Genomic DNA, 19,643 nt, shown 5'->3' with positions numbered 1-19,643 from the left:
CTGGCCTGATGTGTTTTTGGGGAGGGGGGAGGAAGAGAAGGTTGGGGAAGCGGGTATGTGCACGTGTGTGTGTACACACGTGTGCCTGGCTCGCTTGCAGTCCCCAGGATCTCTTTCACTCATTTGCACCCATGCGCATGCACGCACACACACACACCCCTTGCCCTTACTCACACTCTTACATGCACATGCTCGCTCATGCACCCTCAAGCTTCCCTTCCTAACTCTGCCTCCACATCTTTCTTCATATCCTGGTGAACCTAAAAAGCCCCTTTTCTATAACTTTGATATCCTTTCTATTTGAGAGTTCTCAAATGCTCTCTGTCTTGCCCTTCGCCCCACTCTCCCTGCGCTCTCTTGCTCACTCACATGCTCCCTCTGTCTTGTGCTTTCCTTGGCTCATTTCCTTGCAGCTCATACACCTACCGGGAAAGCCTGCTGCTCACGTCGTGGTCATTGGCTACTTTTCTTTTTGTATGTGGAAAAACCTTGCACATCATCTCTGCTCTGGTGGGTAATATACTGATGTTCCCAATCTCCTGGAATGATGCAGAGTTTCCCAGAATCAGGGGATTCCTCCCCATGTACTCTCTCCAATAGCCCAGAAGATCAGCGATATGTTTCTTGCCAAACTGCATCCCAAATCCGCATTTCTACCCACTGTCTGATGGCATCCGATGACCATCGCCGCAGGGAGTTGAAACCATGTGGAGTGCATGGGTAGGAGAACCAGGAATTTAGGGTAAGGCTCGGGAGAGGGGGTTGCACTGGCACTGGTGCGTCTGTCGGGTAGATCTCCACGGAGGGTGCCAGTTAGGATGTCGGTCCAGGAGCTCTGTATAAACAGAAGAATGGGAAGACTGGGCAGTATTTACCACCTAGAGGAGCAGGGGAAAAGAAGACCTGGTGGCAGTCAGCAGCACTCAGAAGAGTTGGTGAAAAGAGGACCTGGAAGCGGTAACCACCACCCAGAAGAGCAACCCAATCCAGTCCAGTCTGTGGCTCCAGAGTGAAGCAGCCATGTTCTGAGAGAACTCAAAGTGTAACATCACAGGAAAACAAATAAATGATTGGTTGGTGAATATTTTGCTCATTTATCTTTAAAAGCCATGTAATTTATTAGTAATTGTAACATTTTAATTAGTTGTAGTGAGGTATACTAGCAGTAGTGAAGGTTATTGGGAATAGCAGTGTTTAGCTATTATAAATTACTTAAGAATAAATTAACACACAATAAAAATGGCAGGGCAGGTAATGTGTTGTGATTGCAGGATGTCCCACGTTCTTGGACACAGGGTGAACCGGGGCAAACAAGCCAGCTGTAAGTGTCTGTGGCATGAGGATCTTTGACTCAGAGTCATTGAGCTAGAAGCTGAGCTGCAAACACTATGATGCATCAGGAGAGGGAAAAGTTACATGGACCTTTTGTACTAGGAGGCAGTAACATCCCTTAGGATAGGGTCTTCTGTTTTGGTCAGTGGTCAGGGACAGGAGGGTGTGACTGAGTGAGGCAGGTAAAGGGGCCCGGAAAGTAGAAGTGGAGGAGCCTCAGCCTTTGCAATTGTCCAACAGGTTTGAAGTTCTTGCAGCCTGTATGGATGAAAGTGGTGGCTGCAGGGTGATTGAGCAAACTGACTTTGGCACCACGGTACAGGAAGCCAGTCGAGGGATTGGGAGTTAATAGGAATGTAGTGGTAGTTGGAGACAATATAGTCAGGGGGTAGTCACCATTCTCTACAGCCGAGAGCAGGATTCCAGACGGCTGTGTTGCCTGCCCAATGCCAGGATTCAGGAAATCTGCTCTGGGCTGGAGAGAAACCTGTATTTGTAGGGGGAGGCCCACGTAGGTTCCAACAACATAAGTAGAACTAGGAAAGAAGTTCTGCTGAGGGAGCATAAGCAGCTAGGGGCTGAATTAAAAAACAGAACCTCAAAGTAATCTCTGTATTACCATTGGATGAGGGAGTGGGCAAAAAATTGGCAGGTGGAGTGTAGTGTGGAAAAATGTGAACTTGCCCATTTTGACAGGAAGAATAGAAAAGCAGCATATTATTTAAATGAAGAGAGATTGCAGAACTCTGAGGTACAGAGGGATCTGGGTGTCCTGGTACATGAATCAGGAAAAGTTAGAATGCAAGTACAGAAAGTGATTAGGAAGACAGATGAAATGTTGATGCTTATTACACGGGGAATGGAATATAAAAGCGATGTTTTGCTACAGTTGTACAGGGCATTGGTGAGGCCTCATCTGGATTACTGTGTACAGTTTTGGTCTCCTTATTTAAGAAAGGATATAAATGCGTTAGAAGCAGTTCAGAGAAGGTTTGCCTGACTTACCTTATGAGGAAAGGTTGGACAGGCTGGGCCTGTATCCATTGGAGTTTAGAAGAATGAGAAGGGATCTTTTGAAACATATAAGATCCTGAAGGGATATGACAGAGTGGATGCTGAAAGAATGTTTCCGCTTACGTGAGAGACTATAACTAGGGGACACCGTTTAAAAATAAGTGGTCTCCTATTTAAGATGGAGATGAGAAGACATTTTTTCTGGAGTGTCATGAATCTTTGGAACTCTCTTCCTCAGAGAGTGATGGAGGTAGGATCAATTAATATTTTTAAAGTGAGTTAGATAGATTCTTGATTAAGAAGGGAGCCAAAGGTTACTGGGGGCAGGCAGATTGTGGAGTTGAAGCCATAATCAGATCAGCTGTAATCTCATTGAATGACGGAGCAGGCTTGAAGGGCTAAATGGCCTACTCCTGCTCTTAATTCATATGTTTGTATGTTTCGGGAACAATGGTGGCCACGTTACAGAATTGGGATGTTCAATACTGCCTGTGGATATGGCCGTCTCCCACCTGTGCAGTGGGTCAGTGCTGCCAATAGCAAAAGCTGCGAGTTGAGTCCGTCCCTGCCCCCAAGGGCATGCAGCACTCACTCACTATCTCTGGGGTGTGAGACAGCCACTTGAGACAGAGGAGGTACTGTTCAAGACTGCATTCCCCCCCCTCCCCCGGAAGGCATGAATCCTGGTGATTAACACCATCTGTACCTCTCCCAGACCCTGGGTGGCATCAGTTGTGGGCAGGGATTTGCCACCGTGATGACATGTGGTTTCAGAGGCTCCAAATAATTCGCCAGCTCTGCAAGAAAGGTGTCAGCAGAGATCATCCTGCACCACTGGCAAGGGACAATTCATGTGCAGCACTTGTGGCAGACTTTGCCTTTCCACAATTGGCTTGTTCAGAGATCAAAAGAAGTGCAGCAAATGATCTCATTTGACCTCACCAAAGTTCTGAATCTGCATTCCCATCATCTCCTGCAGTTGAAAGGATACCAGTTATTCTCTTCACAGTAATTAGCCCCTATTCAGGCAATCCCTTGCATGACATACAGTTTCTTTTAAAGTTTTAAGTTAAATTGTGAAATTAAATTTCATTTTGATACGTACTCACCCACTACTCACCAGAGAAGTCCACTCTCAGCCATATTCTGCTAATGTTAGCACTCCATTTATTATGACTCTGTGCATCAACAGATACTGTTTACTTTTCTACATCTTTTTGAGTCATTTAACTGAGCAAATGGCGCAGTTGATATTTATTTGAAAATTGTGTGACTTCCTTGAGCATTATGGATAACCAATAAAGAAATTTGCAACATTTGTATTGAGCTTGTGACAATATTCTAACAGTAATTAGTTTTTTTAAAAACAATTGGCTAGTGACTGAATTAAAGAAACCTCTACAAAAATAAAACAAAGTAGAACTGCATTTTTGTCACTGTTAAACTGGTATAAAGGCCAGAGAAAGATGCAGGAGGTATTATGATTCCATTTTGTCATTTAATTATTAATTTTGCTGCTTCCATTTTCCTGCACTTAGGCCTAGTGGGAACAAATTGAAACCCAAGATTTCCCAGACCTCCATTCATAGTGTATTGTGTCCTGTGAGCTGGTGCACACAGAGCACCTCTGGCATACATATTTGCCTCATTGTGTACTAAGTTTCCTTCATGAAAATGTCTTGTTACATATTTATTTATTCACACAAGTAAAGTATATATTTTTTCCAGATGCTTAGCTCTTGCCTTATTTGGAGGAAATGGTGAAACTGGATTTGAACAAAATTCAACTTATTCTGTGTTTAACATTTCCATTACATTAACTGATGGTGGCTATCAGCAGTTCTATGAGGTAAAGGCAATCACTAGTGATTATTTATTCATCTATATTCATTTTCAGTAATGCTCCCAGAATGTTTTACTCTTTGACCTACAAAATACTAATTACTAGTAAATTACTGAAATTCAAAACAAATTATTCTTCTTGCTTATTTATGGGCAGTAAGTGCCAATCAAATATGTTTACTGCATATAACAACTATTGTTTTGTTTTTAATATAGGTTGCACATATTGTGTTTCAGTATATGAAAATGCTACAAAAGCTTGGCCCTCAGGAAAGGTAATTTTTTTATTTGTATGCTGTTCATATATTTGGTCATTAAAATATACACAGAAAACCTTACTTGCCATTGTGATTTACTCAGATATGTAAACTGCTTGTGAAATTGAAAAAATGCACTGTATGTGAGTTTCCGCTAACCTTTTGCCACCTTCCTTTATATCATTTACTCAGGCTGGGGTATCGTTCACAATTGCTGGCAACCCTCTGATACCTTCCCCAGTTGACCCTTCATATAACAGTCTTGGTGACTAGCATTGGTGGGATGCTCAATCATGCAGGAGGGGAAGGGAATCACGAGATGGTTACAAATGAGGAATCCCACTCGCACATCTTACTTCATCCAAAAGGAACTGTTGTCTTCCCTTAACACCCCCCACCCACTCCAACCATCCCACATCAGAATTTAGCTGTTCTTAAGAAATTTTAGTGTTTTTTGTTTCTACTAGCCTACTCAGAAATCTGAAGAGCAATGGTCACATTTTTTTGAAGGAAGAGCTACTTGCAATTTAACCTAGATTTGACATTTGTTACTTTGACCATATTATATTCGTGGTTTAGATGTAAAGTTCTAGATTTATACTATCTATGTATTGTATACACATGAGGTTCATTCTTGGTTGCTTTTCAATGGAAAATAGCCAGAATTCCTCATAATTCAAGCTTCTGATGTTGGGCATTATATTCAAGCCCAATTTTGTACTCATTGGAAATCCACACATCTGCTTTTCAGCAGAGGGTAGCACTTAGGAATGAAAGTGATGACGGTTTTATCTCTTCCCTGGTCTAGTGGCACTATGACCATATGTAGTTATCTAATTCAGCCTCAGACAGAAGATTGAACCTTGAACTTCCTGGTCAATGTTGTTTTGTATCATATTAGGAACTGCTATATCTACTAAGCCATTAGGGCTACTTTATTTTCTGTTCTAAGGAGTAATTAATAAATACGTTTACATATAATGGTATAATTTAACACATTTATTTACATAATTTTCCCCTAGAATTTATAGAGAGATTCAGAAGATTGAAGACAATGAATTCCATTACCAGGAACAGGTATACATTGTTCTACTTCCCTTCCTTCACCAGTTCTATAATTTTCTACCAATTAATTAGCAAGGTATTAAAACAGAGCTATGATCCTGACCTTCTGATATTCTTTCCTTAGACTGATCCCATTGATTTTGTAGAAAATGTTTGTGAAAATATGCAGCTTTTCAAAAAGGAAGACTTCCTTACTGGAGACCAGTTACTGTTTGAGTACAAACCAGAGGTAAATTATATGGAGTTAATTGTTGCCTTTATACAATAAAAAATGCACTGAAATTTGCTTAGATTTGGGAGAATTTGCCATCATTAGATTTGCGTCATGAAGTCTCAGTATTATTTGTTTGTGTGATTCAAGCATATCTTAAATGTGCTGCTTCTATCAAACTTCTGGAAAGCATGCCTTGAATTCAACGCTGTTGTGCTATGAGGTGAGGCAATTGTTCCACCCTCCCAAGCAGCAGTGGTGTCAGTAACTTTGGAAATATTTTCAGATGAATTCCATGTACCTATAGAGCAATGATTCCTAAAACCTTTTTCTTAAAGAACCCCTTTTCAAATGAATTAGTAATCACAGACCTGCCATCTAAATTATAGTACTCATAATAAAGTGCTGCATGTAAGGGTTGTTTAATAATGATTTTAAGAAAAAAGGTGTTTATTTACAGATATCAGTGAGATTGGGTGTGCCTGGTTCTCACTGCAGAGTCTATCTGTCCTTAATGTGATGATTGACAGTGACATCATTCTCCACTTACCAGCATTAGGGAAGAGCTTATATTTTGCCACCCTTTCTTTGATTTTAGGTATGTAGTACCTAAATATTCAAAAACCTCCCTTCTCTTGAACAAGGCTGAACTCTCCTGGTGTCCACCACCAGCCTTAGTAACTCTGGGTCTGCCTGGCAATCTTTGTGCCATTCTCAGCACCCCTCCATGCACCTTCCCCTCTAAGGTGAGATAACCAGCCAATCTGTGTTGCACATGTGTCAGCTGCTTGCTGCTCCCACCTCTTGGCTCACAAATTACCGCATGTGAGGCTGGCCCTGATCGATAAGAGCTTTCAGATTATTTTGCAGACTCCTTGGAAAGTCTGTTTATAGAGATGCTGTTCTTGAGATTGGAGAAGTTTCAGATTTATTCTGAAAGAATTCTACCTGAAAACTAACTTTTTCTTGAGAACAAGGGCTAGCTTCAAACAAAGTGTTCCTCTGGCTTATTCATCTCCTATCTGTTGACAAACAACTTAAGCAAAAGTCCTCACTTGAGAGGTGGCATATTTTGCTTTGCAACAATTACTTAAATTGTTGCAACTTCATGCGCTGCACATCATGTAGCTTCTCAACTATCATTATTTGGAGCTTGTACATGAGAACCCATTCGGAGCACCTGACCTAGTAATTCAGCAATTTTACTGCTCTTGATTGTTCTGGGGTTAGTGGCTGGTTGATGTGAAATGAAAGAGAGAGACTGGGGTATTTGCACCGAAAAAATTTCATTGAACCTTTCTTTCACCTCCTGGTGATACAAAAGTAGCTGGTCTTTGCTTGTTGTTTACCCACAGCTATACAGCCAAAATTGGAAACTGTGGATTTGGAGGCATCAGACCTCCTGTGTTTGATTTTGTGGCACAGTATGTTGGTGCTCCAGAGTGGAGATTGCTATTCTAAACCTTTCAAACATTTTTAAATTTGAGTGTATTTGTGAATTTTGTTATGGAATAATGCTTAGTGGTATTTATACACAAGTTACAATGTGGTGGTTTTCTAATTGAAGAGTTAGCTGAAGGTATGGAACACAAGTCAATTATTTTGTGATAGTTTTACAATAAGTTGTTGAATGCTGGAAGAAAGGAATTGAAGTATCTTATACTTCTCAGGAACATCCCAGATACTTGTTAATTACTTAAAAATGCTATAATCTTTCTATGTAGATGAAATCTCTCTTTTAAGTATAAAGTAGGTTTTCTCTTTTAGACAGTTCAGTGAAAGAGTGTTTAAATTTCTTCATTTTTGTTTACAGGTGATTGCTGCTGCTTCTTCGCTACTCACTCCACAAAAGGCAAATTTGATTCTCCTTTCACCCAATAATGAAGGGAAGTGTATGCTAACAGAGCAGTGGTTTGGGACTTCTTATGATGTTGAAGGTAAAGTGGCCAGTGAAAGGGGTAACTTTTTACAGCAAATGTTGAACTGTGTCTGAGCAAAGAGTCAACGATTTTAAGAGGGTATAGAAATAAAGGAAATGGACAAGCTTCTTGTTGTATATGGTGTTGGAGAAATTGGATTTGAACAAATGTAGGCTGGAGATGCGAAGGTGTTAGAAAAAAATGTTTCGAATGTGGTTTTACAATACAGATTTTAATGAAATTTTTCATAAGATCAAAAGATAATTTTAGATGAGGAAGACCATTCAATTGAAGTCTTGCACTGAAGCATCCAATTGTTCAAGGCTTCTTTTTTGTAAATTTGTATAGCGTATTGCATGTAGATCTTTATGCCCTTAAGATGGTGCCATAACTAACTTGGTATCCGTGAAATGTGATAATGTGCAGAACGTCATGATGCCTGGCAGTTTGTTTATATGCTTGACTTGAGACTATATTTTCTTACCAGTTTACCAAATTACTGACAGAATTGCTTTACCTTCGTGAATGAGAACATTTGTGTAACTGAGCAAATTTAAAGAATCAAATGTATATGTGCCCATTTTGTTTCTAAATAACCTTAATGGACTTCATTGCATGTGGTTGAAAGTCTGCTACTTGTGCATAATTTCTTTTTCCATTTCCCCATGAATGAGTGTTAGTATCCGGTCTATTCTGTCTCATTTAAGAACCAAAATACATCACAATGGGTTTCCTCTGGAGCTTATTTATTCACAGGATATTTTCATATTTCTGTTGCTGATAGATGTTGACAAATATTGGGCTGACACATGGGCAAGTGATTTTCAATTGAACCCTGCTCTTCATCTGCCAGAAGAAAACAAGTATATAGGTGAGTCGTGTATTAAAGTTTGTTTTACAGCTAACTAAAAATCACAAAATAAAACCTCAAGAAAAACATTGAGCCAGAAAAAGTTGGCAAGAGAAATTTAATTTGTTCATTTATTGTCAACAGTAAAATTAATGGCTCCCTTTTTTTCCCCAGCAACTGATTTTACACTAAAGAGTTCGGATTGCACTGATACCACATATCCTGTGAAAGTTTTAGATAACAAAAATGGTCGCCTATGGTACAAAAAAGATACTAAGTTTCAAATTCCTAAAGGTAGGTTACTTGATATTCTTTTCTCTATCTGATTTACTGGAAATGAAAGGGGCAGCAGCAATTCATTCACTTGTACAGTTCCAAGGGTGCTGATTGCAGTGCTGTAACACAAACAAGTGACCATTACTGATTTGAAACATCACAATAAGTGCCAGTAGGCTATTCCACTTGAAAGCTTCACAGCCAAGCCCAATACTATTGAGTATCTGAAATCCACATTTGTGCTCTACTGACTGTTTTCTGGATCAGAAGCAGAGGTGCCAGTTAATTTTCACTTCCTTAACTAACATGTTGAGGTCAATTGTAGTCTCTTACTGCTGCAAACCCACTAGCATAGCCTGAGACTGAACCTAGAAGATATTTGGTTTTAAGATTCAACTATTCATTAAAGGAAAAACAGAATTACCTGGAAAAACTCAGCAGGTCTGGCAGCATCGGCGGAGAAGACCGATGCTGCCAGACCTGCTGAGTTTTTCCAGGTAATTCTGTTTTTGTTTTGGATTTCCAGCATCCGTAGTTTTTTTGTTTTTATTCATTAAAGGAACTCACTGAAACAGTGAGGGATTAAGATTCTTTGTCAGAGGTACTGGAAATCAGATAATTCAAGTAACCTTTGGTCTATTTATTCCCCTCCAATTATAGGGCAGGTTATCATTTTAAATTCCTATTCCGTTGAGGGAGCAACTTCCTTTCCCCTCTCATTTCTGTTTCTTTTTCTCTTTGACCTCTAGTTCTCTAATGTCATACAGCATTCCTTCCTGAGCAGGTGTTATGGTTTTGGGTTTTTTCACTATTTTCAATGGTTTGATGGCAGTTTTGATGAGCACATTTCTTACATTCTAATGTCTGTGTTCTTTCTGCCTCTGCAGAGCATTTGTCACCAAGGATTATCCTACTTGGAATATTGTTACCATGTGAAACGCAGTGTTGCAAAATCAATTGCTATATATTTGATTTTTAAAATTTATTTTGGTAAATGTGTAATCCCTGTGCGAAACATTATGCCACAAAGGGGAAGCACATAATTGTTTATATTTAAATAATCTAGAATAATGTTTAGTGTTTCACAGTATACATTTTTAGTTTTTTTATATCTGGGGTATAAGTAAATATTTTCAGCAAATTTAGGTACAATGTTACTTTTTATAATGTTCACAGAAATTTTTGCTTTACAGGTTACATTCGATTCCACTTGATATCGCCTTACATTCATAAATCTCCAGAAAAGTAAGCATTTGTATAAGAACTTGTATAATTATATAACCAGAGAAATTATAAATGTGTCACAGATTAGGTCAATTGAAGCTTAGAATTACTGCATTTTTCAGTAAACTAATTAGTTGATGTCGTAGCACACTGGTTAGAAGCAAACATGACTCTGTTTATAATATTTTATCAGCTATGACAGCAATCATAAATTGCGTGGAAATGTAGTGCATGGCTGAAACAATATTTTTCCAATACATAGCAATACTGTGGAGGAAAAATATGTATTCTTTAGCATGTAGTGCACCACCTCCTTAACTACTAGTGATGCTAACTTCTGGGGAATGTTAAGGGAAGTCCCTCTTGTATGAACATTGCACAGACCAATACAAGAAGTTCAGGGGTCAGATGTGACGTCAGACTAGTATTTTGCAAAAGCACATTATTGCCTCCTGGGGCTTGTACTATGTTGAGTGATATGGTTCAAGATTCTGTTCACATTGTTTACCACTGTTGATGATTTAAGAATTTTTTTCACTAAATCAGGCAGATTTCTCTGCTGTGTCATTTTGTGCAGATAGTTTCCATTTATTTTGTGCTCCCACTGTTTGTATTGCTTCCTTAGGTCCATGACTTTTCACTTTTAAATTATGCATTAAGTTACCCCAATACTAGAAACTATCCTAGCTCTTTAAAGAGTGATGTGTGAACAAGGGGTTTTAAGTTAATGTTGCGTTGGCACAAGTACTGCAGAAAGAGGGAGGTGTTTTGTTGGGATGGCTTCCACTTAAATTGGGCTGGAATCAGTGCCCCGGTGAATCGTATAACTAGGCTGTGGATAGAGCTTTACACTAAATGGGGGTGATCAGGTGAAAGATTTAAAAATCAAAAGAAATGTCGAAGTAATGGAGCAGTGTTGTGATTTGAGTAACACAAGTAGATTGGGACAGGAAGGGACAGAGTTTAATGCTAACAGTGATTTGCTAATAGCAAATAAAGTGCATGCATAGAATAGTGGTAAAAAATATAATTAAAGACTCATTATTCGAATGTACAAAGCGTTTGTATTAAGATAGATGAACTAGGAACATAGGACTTCAGAGCAGGAATAGGCCATTCAGGCTTTTGAGTGTGCTCTTACATTCAGTAAAACCTTGGCTGATCTGGCTGTGGTCTCAATTCCACTTTCCTCTCTCTTTCCCCCATAGCCCTGGACTCCCTTTTCTGTCAAAAATCTGTCTAACTCTACCTTGAATAAATTCAATGATCCAGCCTTCACTGCTCTCTGGGAAAGAGTTCCACATACTAATGACCCTCAGAGAAAACATTTTCTCCTCATCTCTGTCTTAAAAGGTGGACCTCTTATTCTTAAGATGTGGCCCCAAGTTCTAATTCCCCCACAAGTGGAAATATCCTCCAGTTACCTACCCTATCAGGTCCCCCAGAATCTTATATGTTTCAGTGAGATCACCTCCCATTATTCTTAACTCCAATGGGTATAGGCCCAACCTGTTCAACCTTTCTTCATCCCAGGAATGAACCTTTCATCCCATGAATGAGTTGATTGAACCTTCCCTGTATTACTGCTAGCACAGTTAGATTTTTTTCAAATAAGGAGATTTGTTCTCCAGATATAGTCTCACCGATGCCCTGTACAACTCATGACAGTGATAAATGGTTTTGATCTAATTGCCATTACATGGTCAGGATTTTCACTCCCAGATGGAGATGAGCATGGAGGTGGGTGGGCATGAAAATTAGCACCCGTCAGCCATCTTCATGGCCTCCTGACCACTGGTGATTTTTCTCAGGGGGAAGGTAGGACCCAGCAACCTGCCTAATCCAGAAAATAGGCAAATTGACCTTGTTAGCAAGGCTTGTTGTTAGCACATCAAGGGCCAGTTTTGTATTATTGGAGCAGAAGTAGTCCTAGTGGAAGGAGGCAGTAGCACAGCAGAGAGCTAGTCACAGCTGTGCCATTCAATTAGATGGGCCCATAAAAGGGTGCATGGCTGAGAGACACTCATTCATTGGATGAGCACAGTCAGGGGAGCAAATAGTTCATGAGGATCATGGATTATGGGGGCATAGCAGGGGGAGGTGGAAAAGATGAAATCTGTAAACTTTCAGAGTGCAGCTGATTGCAAACAAGGCAGCAGCAGGACATGGGATTAAAGGGACTCGAAGATAGGGATAAGTCATGATGAGGATCATCATTCTCCAAAGCAAATGCAGAGCTCTGGTCATGAGGAGGGCAGAGGAGAGGAATGAGAGGCAGCAAGGCAAGGGAGGCTATACCCTCAGCATTGAATATACCACCAAAGAAGCAGCCACCTAGACATTTCAGAATCAGTGCTGCAGGAGACTACCTATCTCGGCAGAAGGTCACTGAGATTTGTGTCCTCGTTGAGGAAGACTTCAGACTCTCAGCTTGCCATGTCCTGGCAGTAGCTCTGTGGCGTTTAACTTCTTTGTCTCTAGCTCATTCTAAGGATCTGCAGTGATCCTTTGGTGTCTCACAAGCAGCAGCATACCATTGCTTTTGCAAGCCACTGATGTCCTATTTGAGATAACTGGGCAGTTAAAACAATTTCAGGCATATAGGGCCTCGCAGGCACAAAAGGCACGGGATTTGCCTCCATTGCTGGATTCCCACGGGTGTAGGGCATCGTCATTTTCACCCATGTGGCCGTCAAGGTGTCAAGTGAGAGGCCAATGAGATTCATCAGCAAGAAGGACTTGCACTCCTTCAACAGGCCAACTCAAGCATCTAAGCCCTCATAAGGATGGCAAGGATGACATGAATGCTAGGGGATATCTGATCTGATCCAGGCACATTTCATGTGAGTGCTTCTCATCCAGCAGGATTGCATGCTCAAGAACTCACTTTGATCTGTCTATGAAAACACTTCCATTGAAGACACAATCTTGAATAGGTCCACTCTTAATGCATATCTGTCTAACAGTCTCACTATCAAAGACTATTCTGTGCATGTCGGCGCATTGTTTCTTCATCCAATTTCCTTTTGAAAGCCTGATTGAATCTGCCTCCACCACCCTTTCAGACAATGCTTTTCAGATGCTAACCACTCATTGCATAAAAATAGTTTTTCCTCGTGTCACCTTTGGTTCTTTTGTCAGTTTAAATCTATGTCCTCTGGTTCTAGACCCTTCTGCCAACGGAATAGTTTTTTCTCTCTGCTTTGTGTAGACCCTTTGATTTTTTTTAATACCTCCATTAAATCTCCTCTTAACCTTCTCTGCTCTAAAGGAGAACAAAGCCAGCTTCTCCAGTCTAGTTGTGTAACTGAAATCGATCATCCCTGGAACCATTCTTATAAATCTTCACATCCTTCTCAAAGTGCAATGTCCAGAATTGAACACAATACTCTACTTGGAGCCAAGAATTGGCTTCCATTTGCTTTTTAATCACTTTCTCAACCAGTTCTGCTACCTTCAATGATTTGTACACATATACCCTCAGGTCTTTCTGTTCCTGTACCCTAATGCTTTTAAGAACAAAGCATAAGGATATGGCAGCTTTGCAGGGCAGCTATTTAGGTAGTGATACCCAGAGTGTAACAGGTAGGGACAGAGTGTACAAACATTAAAAAAATTACAGCAAATAGCAAAATGGCAAAATTAATGGCTCTTTACTTAAATGCACATAGTATTTGGAACAAAATAAATGAATTAAAGGCACAGAGGTTAATGGGTATGATCTTATAGCCATTATGGAGACGTGGTTACAAGGAGATCAGAGCTGGGAACTAAATATTCAGGGGTATATGGCTTTTTGAAAAGACAGGCAGGAAGGAAAGGGTGGAGGGGTAGATTTCTTAGTACAGGATGGAATAAGTGCGATAGCAAGAAATGATCTTGGATCGGAAGATGTAGAATCTGTTTGGGTGAAGGTAAGAAAAGGGGAAGAAGGCACTGGTGTGAGTAGTCTATAGGCCTTCTAACAGTAGCTATATTATACAGTAGACAAACAATAAATCAGGAGATAATGAGTGTATGTAAAAAAACATGGTGACTTTAATCTTTATGTAGATTGGGAAAATCAGATTGGTAAAGGAAGCCACCGGCAAGATTTCATAGTGTATTTGGGACAGTTTCCTAGAACAATATGTTGTGGACCCAAGCAGGGACCAAGCTATCATGGATCTGGTAATGTGTAACGAGGCGGATTTAATAAATGATCTCGGAGTAAAAAAAACCCTAGGAAACAGTGACCAAATCATGGTAGAATTTAGCATTCAGTTTGAGCGTGAGAAACTTTTTAAAATTCATCCACAGAATGTGGGCTTTGCTGGCTGTGCCAACATTTATTGCTCATCCCTAGTTGCCCTTGAGAAGGTGGTGGTGAGCTGCCATCTTGAGCTGCTGCAGTCCATGGATCGAAAACAACTATGTTAAACTTAAATAAGGGTAATTACAAAGGAATGAGGGCAGAGTTGGCTGGAGTGGACTGGGAAAGGAGTTGAGCAGAAAGGACAATTGATGAGCAATGGCAGATGTTTAAGAAAATAGTTCCTGACTCACAACAAAGATGTATCCCAGTGAGAAAGAAGGATACTAGGAAGGGGGTAAACCAACCATGGTTAACCAGGGAAGTTAAGGATAGTATCAAATTGAAAGAAAAAACATACCATGTGACAAAGATTAGTGGTAAGCCAGAGGATTGGGAAAGATTTAAAAGCCAACAAAAGATGATCGAACAAACAATAAAGGAGGAGAAAAATTCCGAACTCCATTGTCGGTCTGAAATATTGCCCAAGGTCCAGGCTCGGTGGGAAACTCAGTTGCAGGCTCAGAGACTAAGCCCTGGCCCCCGTGAAATGGCTAGCCAAAAAAGGGAATTGGTTGTTGGCTGAGAGACTAAGTGCTGGCCTCTTGAAATGGTTAACCAAGAGGACTTGGCTGCTGGCTGAGAGAGCAGTCAACAATGGTGAATATAGCTGCCTTCCAAGTAGTTGACCTGGGTTCGATTCTGGTCTATCACAGGTTGCTGGCTTTTAAGCCCCTCAAATCAGGAACCCCAGCTCGGAGCTGAATTTGATGTATTTAGCAGGGAGGTTATGTTGGAACTGTATAAAACACTGGTTAGGCCACAGCTAGAGTGTTATGTGCAATTCTGGAATCCGCATTATAGGAAGTATGTCATTGCGCTAGAGAGAGTGCAGAGGAGATTTACCAGGATGTTGCCTGGGCTGGAGAGTTATAGTTATGAGGAGAAATTGGATAGACTGGGGTTATTTTCCCTGGAGCAGAGGAGATTGAGGGGGGATATGATTGAGGCATATAAAATTATGAGGGGCATAGATCGGGTAGACAGGAAGGAACTTTTCCCCTTGGTGGAGGGATCAATAATTGGGGGCATAGATTTAAGATAAGGGGCAGGAGGTTTATAGGGGTTGTGAGGAAGATTTTTTTCACCCAGCAGGTGGTGGGAATCGGGAACTCACTACCTGAAAGGGTGGTAGAGGTGGATGGCCTCATAACATTTAACAAGTATTTGGATGTGTACTTGCAGTGCCATGGCATACAAGGCTATGGGCCTAGTGCTAGAAAATGGGATTAGAATAGTTAGGTACTTGTTTGACTGGCGCAGACTCGATGGGTCTTTTTCTGTGCTGTAGACCTCTAAAAAATAAACTTTGAGGCTAAACTCGCAAAAGTACTATAAAAACGGACAGTAAGAGCTTTTTTAAATATATAAAAAGGAAGAGAGAGGTCAAAGTGAACATAGGCCCCTTAAGAGAATGAGGCTGGGGAATTGGCAGAGGAGTTGAATAAATACTTTGCCTCAGTCTTCATGGTAGAAGATGATAGCATTCCAAAAATACTAAATAATCAAGGGGCAAAAGGCAGGGAGGAAATAACTACAATAACAATCACTATAGAAAAAATATTAGGGAAACTAATGGGGCTAAGGGCCGATAATTCCCCAGGACCTGATGGGTTGCATCCTGGGATATTGAAGGAAGCAGTTACAGAGATAGTGGATGTACTGGTAGTAACCTTCCAAGAATCCTTAGATTCTGGAAAAGTCCCAGAGGATTGGAAAACTGCCAAGGTAACACCCTTATTCAAAAAGGGAGGAGACAAAGAACAAGTAACTATAGGCCAATAAGCTTAATATCTGTCATTGGGAAATTGTTAGTCTATTATAAAGGATGTAATACAGCATTTAGAAATGCATAATATAATCAAGCAGAGTCAGCATGGCTTCATGAAGGAGAAATGATGCCTGACAAATCGATTAGAATTCGTTGAGGTAACAAGCAGGATAGATAAAGGGGAACCAATAAATATAATATATTTGTATTTCCAAAAGGCATTTGATAAGGTACCACACATAAAGCTACTTAATAAGATAAGAGCCCATGATGATGGGGGTAGTATATTAGCATGGATAGAGGACTGGCTAACTAAAAGACAGAGTTGGGATACAGGGGGCATTTTCAGGATGGCCACAGGGATCAGTGTTGGGGCCACAGTTACTTACAATATATATTAATGACTTGGATGATGGAAATGAATGCACTACTGCCAAGTTTGCGGATGACATAAAATAGGTGGGAAGGCAAATGGTGAGGATGACAGAGTCTACAGAGGGATATAGACAGGTTAATGAGTGGGCAAAAACCTGGCAGATGGAATATAATATGGGAAAATGTGAGGTTATGCACTTTGGCAGGAAGACTAGAGGAACTAAACATTGTTTAAATGGAAAAAGACTGCAGAAAGCTACAGCATAGAGATTTGGGGGTCCTCGTGCATGAATGGCAAATAGCTAGCATACAAGTTCAGCAGGTAATCGGTAAGGCAAATGGAATGTTGGCCTTTATTTCAGAGGGAATGGAGTGTGAAAATAGGCAAGTCTTGCTAAAACAATACAAGGCACCAGTTAGACCGCACCAAGAATACTGTGAACAGTTTTGGTCCCCTTATCTAAGGAAAGATATACTGGCATTGGAGGCAGTCCAGAGAAGGTTCGCTAGGTTGATCCCAGGTATGGAAGGATTTTCTTTTGAGGAGAGGTTGAATAGGTTGGACCTGTGTCCATTGGTGTTTAGGAGAACGAGAAGTGACATTGAAACATATAAGATTCTTAGGGGGCTTGACAAGGTAGATGCTGAGAGGTTGTTTCCCTTTGTGGGAGAGCTTAGGACCCGAGGGTATAATCGCAGAGTAAGGGGTTGCCAATTTAAGACTGAGATGAGGAGGAATTTCTTCTGAGGATGATTAATCTGTGGAATTCTTTACTGCAGAGGGCTGTAGAGGTTGGGTCGTTAAGTATATTCAAGATTGGGATAGACAGATTTTTAATCAGTAAGGGAATCAAGGGTTATGGGGAAAAGGCAGGAAAGCACAGTTGAGGATTCAGATCAGCTATGATCTCATTGAATGGTGGAGCAGACTCAATGGGCCGAATGGCCTACTTCTGCTCTTACGTCTTAAGGAAACAGGTATTTACTTAATAGATATTTGTGAGCTGGATATGCCTGCTTCTCTCACAGTAGAGTCTGTTTATCCTGCGTGTAACGTTTGCTGCTTCCAGATTGCACCAAGCCTGGCATAATAATACTTTCATGTTGTTTTGTGGATCCCCTGTAAAGTGTCTATGGAACCTAGTTTGAGAAACGTTGCACAAGATGATGTGGGTATAATTTGGCTATGGCGCACAGGGATAATTCAGTCCCCAATCTAACGGAATACATTTTGTTTCTTATTTTTATACAGTCCTTTGATTTTGTATTCCTTTTAGTTAATTAGTAAAGCTTAACAGCAAATTAGGAAGTAGAATTGGACGGAGTTTTTCTGTAGTACATGCTGGGGAGCTGAGAAATGCAAAAAAAAAACTGTGGCACAACAAGCCCATTGCCCTGGGAAGGCGCGATTACAGCGTAATAAGGAACTTATTGACCTGGATTATCCGATGTCCAGGAAAGCAAACTCTGGACATAGATTAGTGTTGTCCGTTGGGATCCTGCAAAAGTCCGGTTGCACCCATATGCACTGAAATTGCCCGGGGAGTTTAAACTTCCAATGGGCTGATTTGCTCTGCCCCGTACCCTCTGTGAATGACTCTGACACTGAGCTCAGTATCAGAGACTTGGGTCAGATATGTGGGACTTATCTGAATTTTACCCAGAAAATGTTATGTTGGTTAATACGTGATGACTAGCCAGCGTAACTGAACAGATCACCACAATCACCCCTTCCCCGATCTGACCAGACTCTCATCCACCACCACCCCATTCAACCTGATCTGATTTTTCTCCCACCACAGCCCTGACCTATCTCCCACCACTACTACCCATCTCTCTGACCTGTTCTGACTACCCGCCCGACCCAACTACTTGTACCCATCCTGCTCACCAGCTCACTCACCCACACATTAAAAAACTTTAGGCCTTTAAAAACTCACTGAATACGGCAGCTAATGTCATAAAAAGGGGCTCTTTTGCCTCTTTGCCTGTCTTCTCCTGTGCTCATTGGCCTTCTGTGGGGATGTTGGCACTGGCCCATCACTGTTACAGCCGGGATCGCAAGTCCCAGCTGAAATAACGCAATATGGTCTCGTTGCAGAATTTTCGTTGGCAGTGGAAATGTGCACAGCCTTGACGCTGACTGGAAGATTTGGGCCATATGAACGTATGAAATAGGAAAATGAGTAGACCATTCGGCTGATCGAGCCTGCTTTGCCATTTGATAAGATCATGGCTAATCTGATTAAGGCCTCTTTCTGGTCTACCCCCGTGCCCTCCAAGAATCTATCTAACTCAGCCTTAAAAATATTCAATGACCCAGCCTCTTCTGCTCCCTGGGGGACGAGAATTCCATAGAATGACTAACCTTTTGAGGGAAAATAAATTTTCTTCATCTTCGTCTTAAATGGGAGACCTCTTATTTTTAAACTGTGTCCATGGTTCTAGTCTCTCCCATAAGGGGCAACATCCTATCAGCATTCACTCTGTCAAGTCCCCTCAGCATCTTGTATGTTTCAATAAGATTACCTTTCATTCTTCTAAGCTCCAATGGATACAGGCCCAACTTATCTTACCTTTCCTCATTAGACAATCCCTTTGTTACAGGAAACAGCTGAATAAACCTACTGCTTTGAATGCAATTATACCCTTTCTTAAATAAGGACCCCAAAACTGATCTTCCAGATGTGGTCTCACCAACACCCTGTACAACTTTCATAAAACTTCCCTACTTTTACATTCCATTCCCCTTGCAATAAACAACAACATTCCATTTGTCCTCCTAATCACTTGCTGTACCTGCATACCACTTTTTCTGATTCATGTACTAGAACACTCAGATTCCTCTGTACGCAGAGTTCTGCAATCTCTCTCCATTTAAATAATATGTTACATTTCTATTCTTCCTGCCAAAGTGGGCAAATTCACATTTTCCCACATTATACTCCATCTGCCAAATTTTTGTCCACTCATTTAACCTATTTATATCCCTTTGTAGATTCCATATGTCCTCTCGACAACTTCTCCTACCTATCTCTCCTACCTATCTTTATGTCATCAACAAATTTAGCAAACGTACTTGTCCTTTCATCCAAGTCATAGGTCTAGATTGTAAATAGTTGAGACCCCAACACGGATCCCTGTGACACTCCACTG

At 40.8% G+C, this 19,643-nt stretch overlaps 1 protein-coding gene across 2 annotated transcripts in view; it reads left to right on the top strand.

The window, feature by feature from the left end:
• LOC121289236 (nardilysin-like) overlaps positions 1 to 19,643 on the top strand; it is a 110,199-nt gene that overhangs the window by 33,536 nt on the left and 57,020 nt on the right. For both annotated transcript variants that reach the window (XM_041208465.1, XM_041208466.1), the window contains 8 exons: positions 4,075 to 4,195; positions 4,405 to 4,463; positions 5,468 to 5,522; positions 5,635 to 5,739; positions 7,535 to 7,658; positions 8,425 to 8,511; positions 8,665 to 8,784; positions 9,960 to 10,011. In XM_041208465.1, coding sequence (XP_041064399.1) covers positions 4,075 to 4,195; positions 4,405 to 4,463; positions 5,468 to 5,522; positions 5,635 to 5,739; positions 7,535 to 7,658; positions 8,425 to 8,511; positions 8,665 to 8,784; positions 9,960 to 10,011 — 723 coding nt within the window. The remainder of the gene's footprint in view (positions 1 to 4,074; positions 4,196 to 4,404; positions 4,464 to 5,467; positions 5,523 to 5,634; positions 5,740 to 7,534; positions 7,659 to 8,424; positions 8,512 to 8,664; positions 8,785 to 9,959; positions 10,012 to 19,643) is intronic.

Source organism: Carcharodon carcharias, chromosome 16 (assembly GCF_017639515.1).
Source record: "Carcharodon carcharias isolate sCarCar2 chromosome 16, sCarCar2.pri, whole genome shotgun sequence".
Lineage (NCBI taxonomy): Eukaryota > Metazoa > Chordata > Chondrichthyes > Lamniformes > Lamnidae > Carcharodon > Carcharodon carcharias.
The sequence above is the reverse complement of the archived record's forward strand: the minus strand, read 5'-3'. Positions and strand labels throughout refer to the sequence as shown.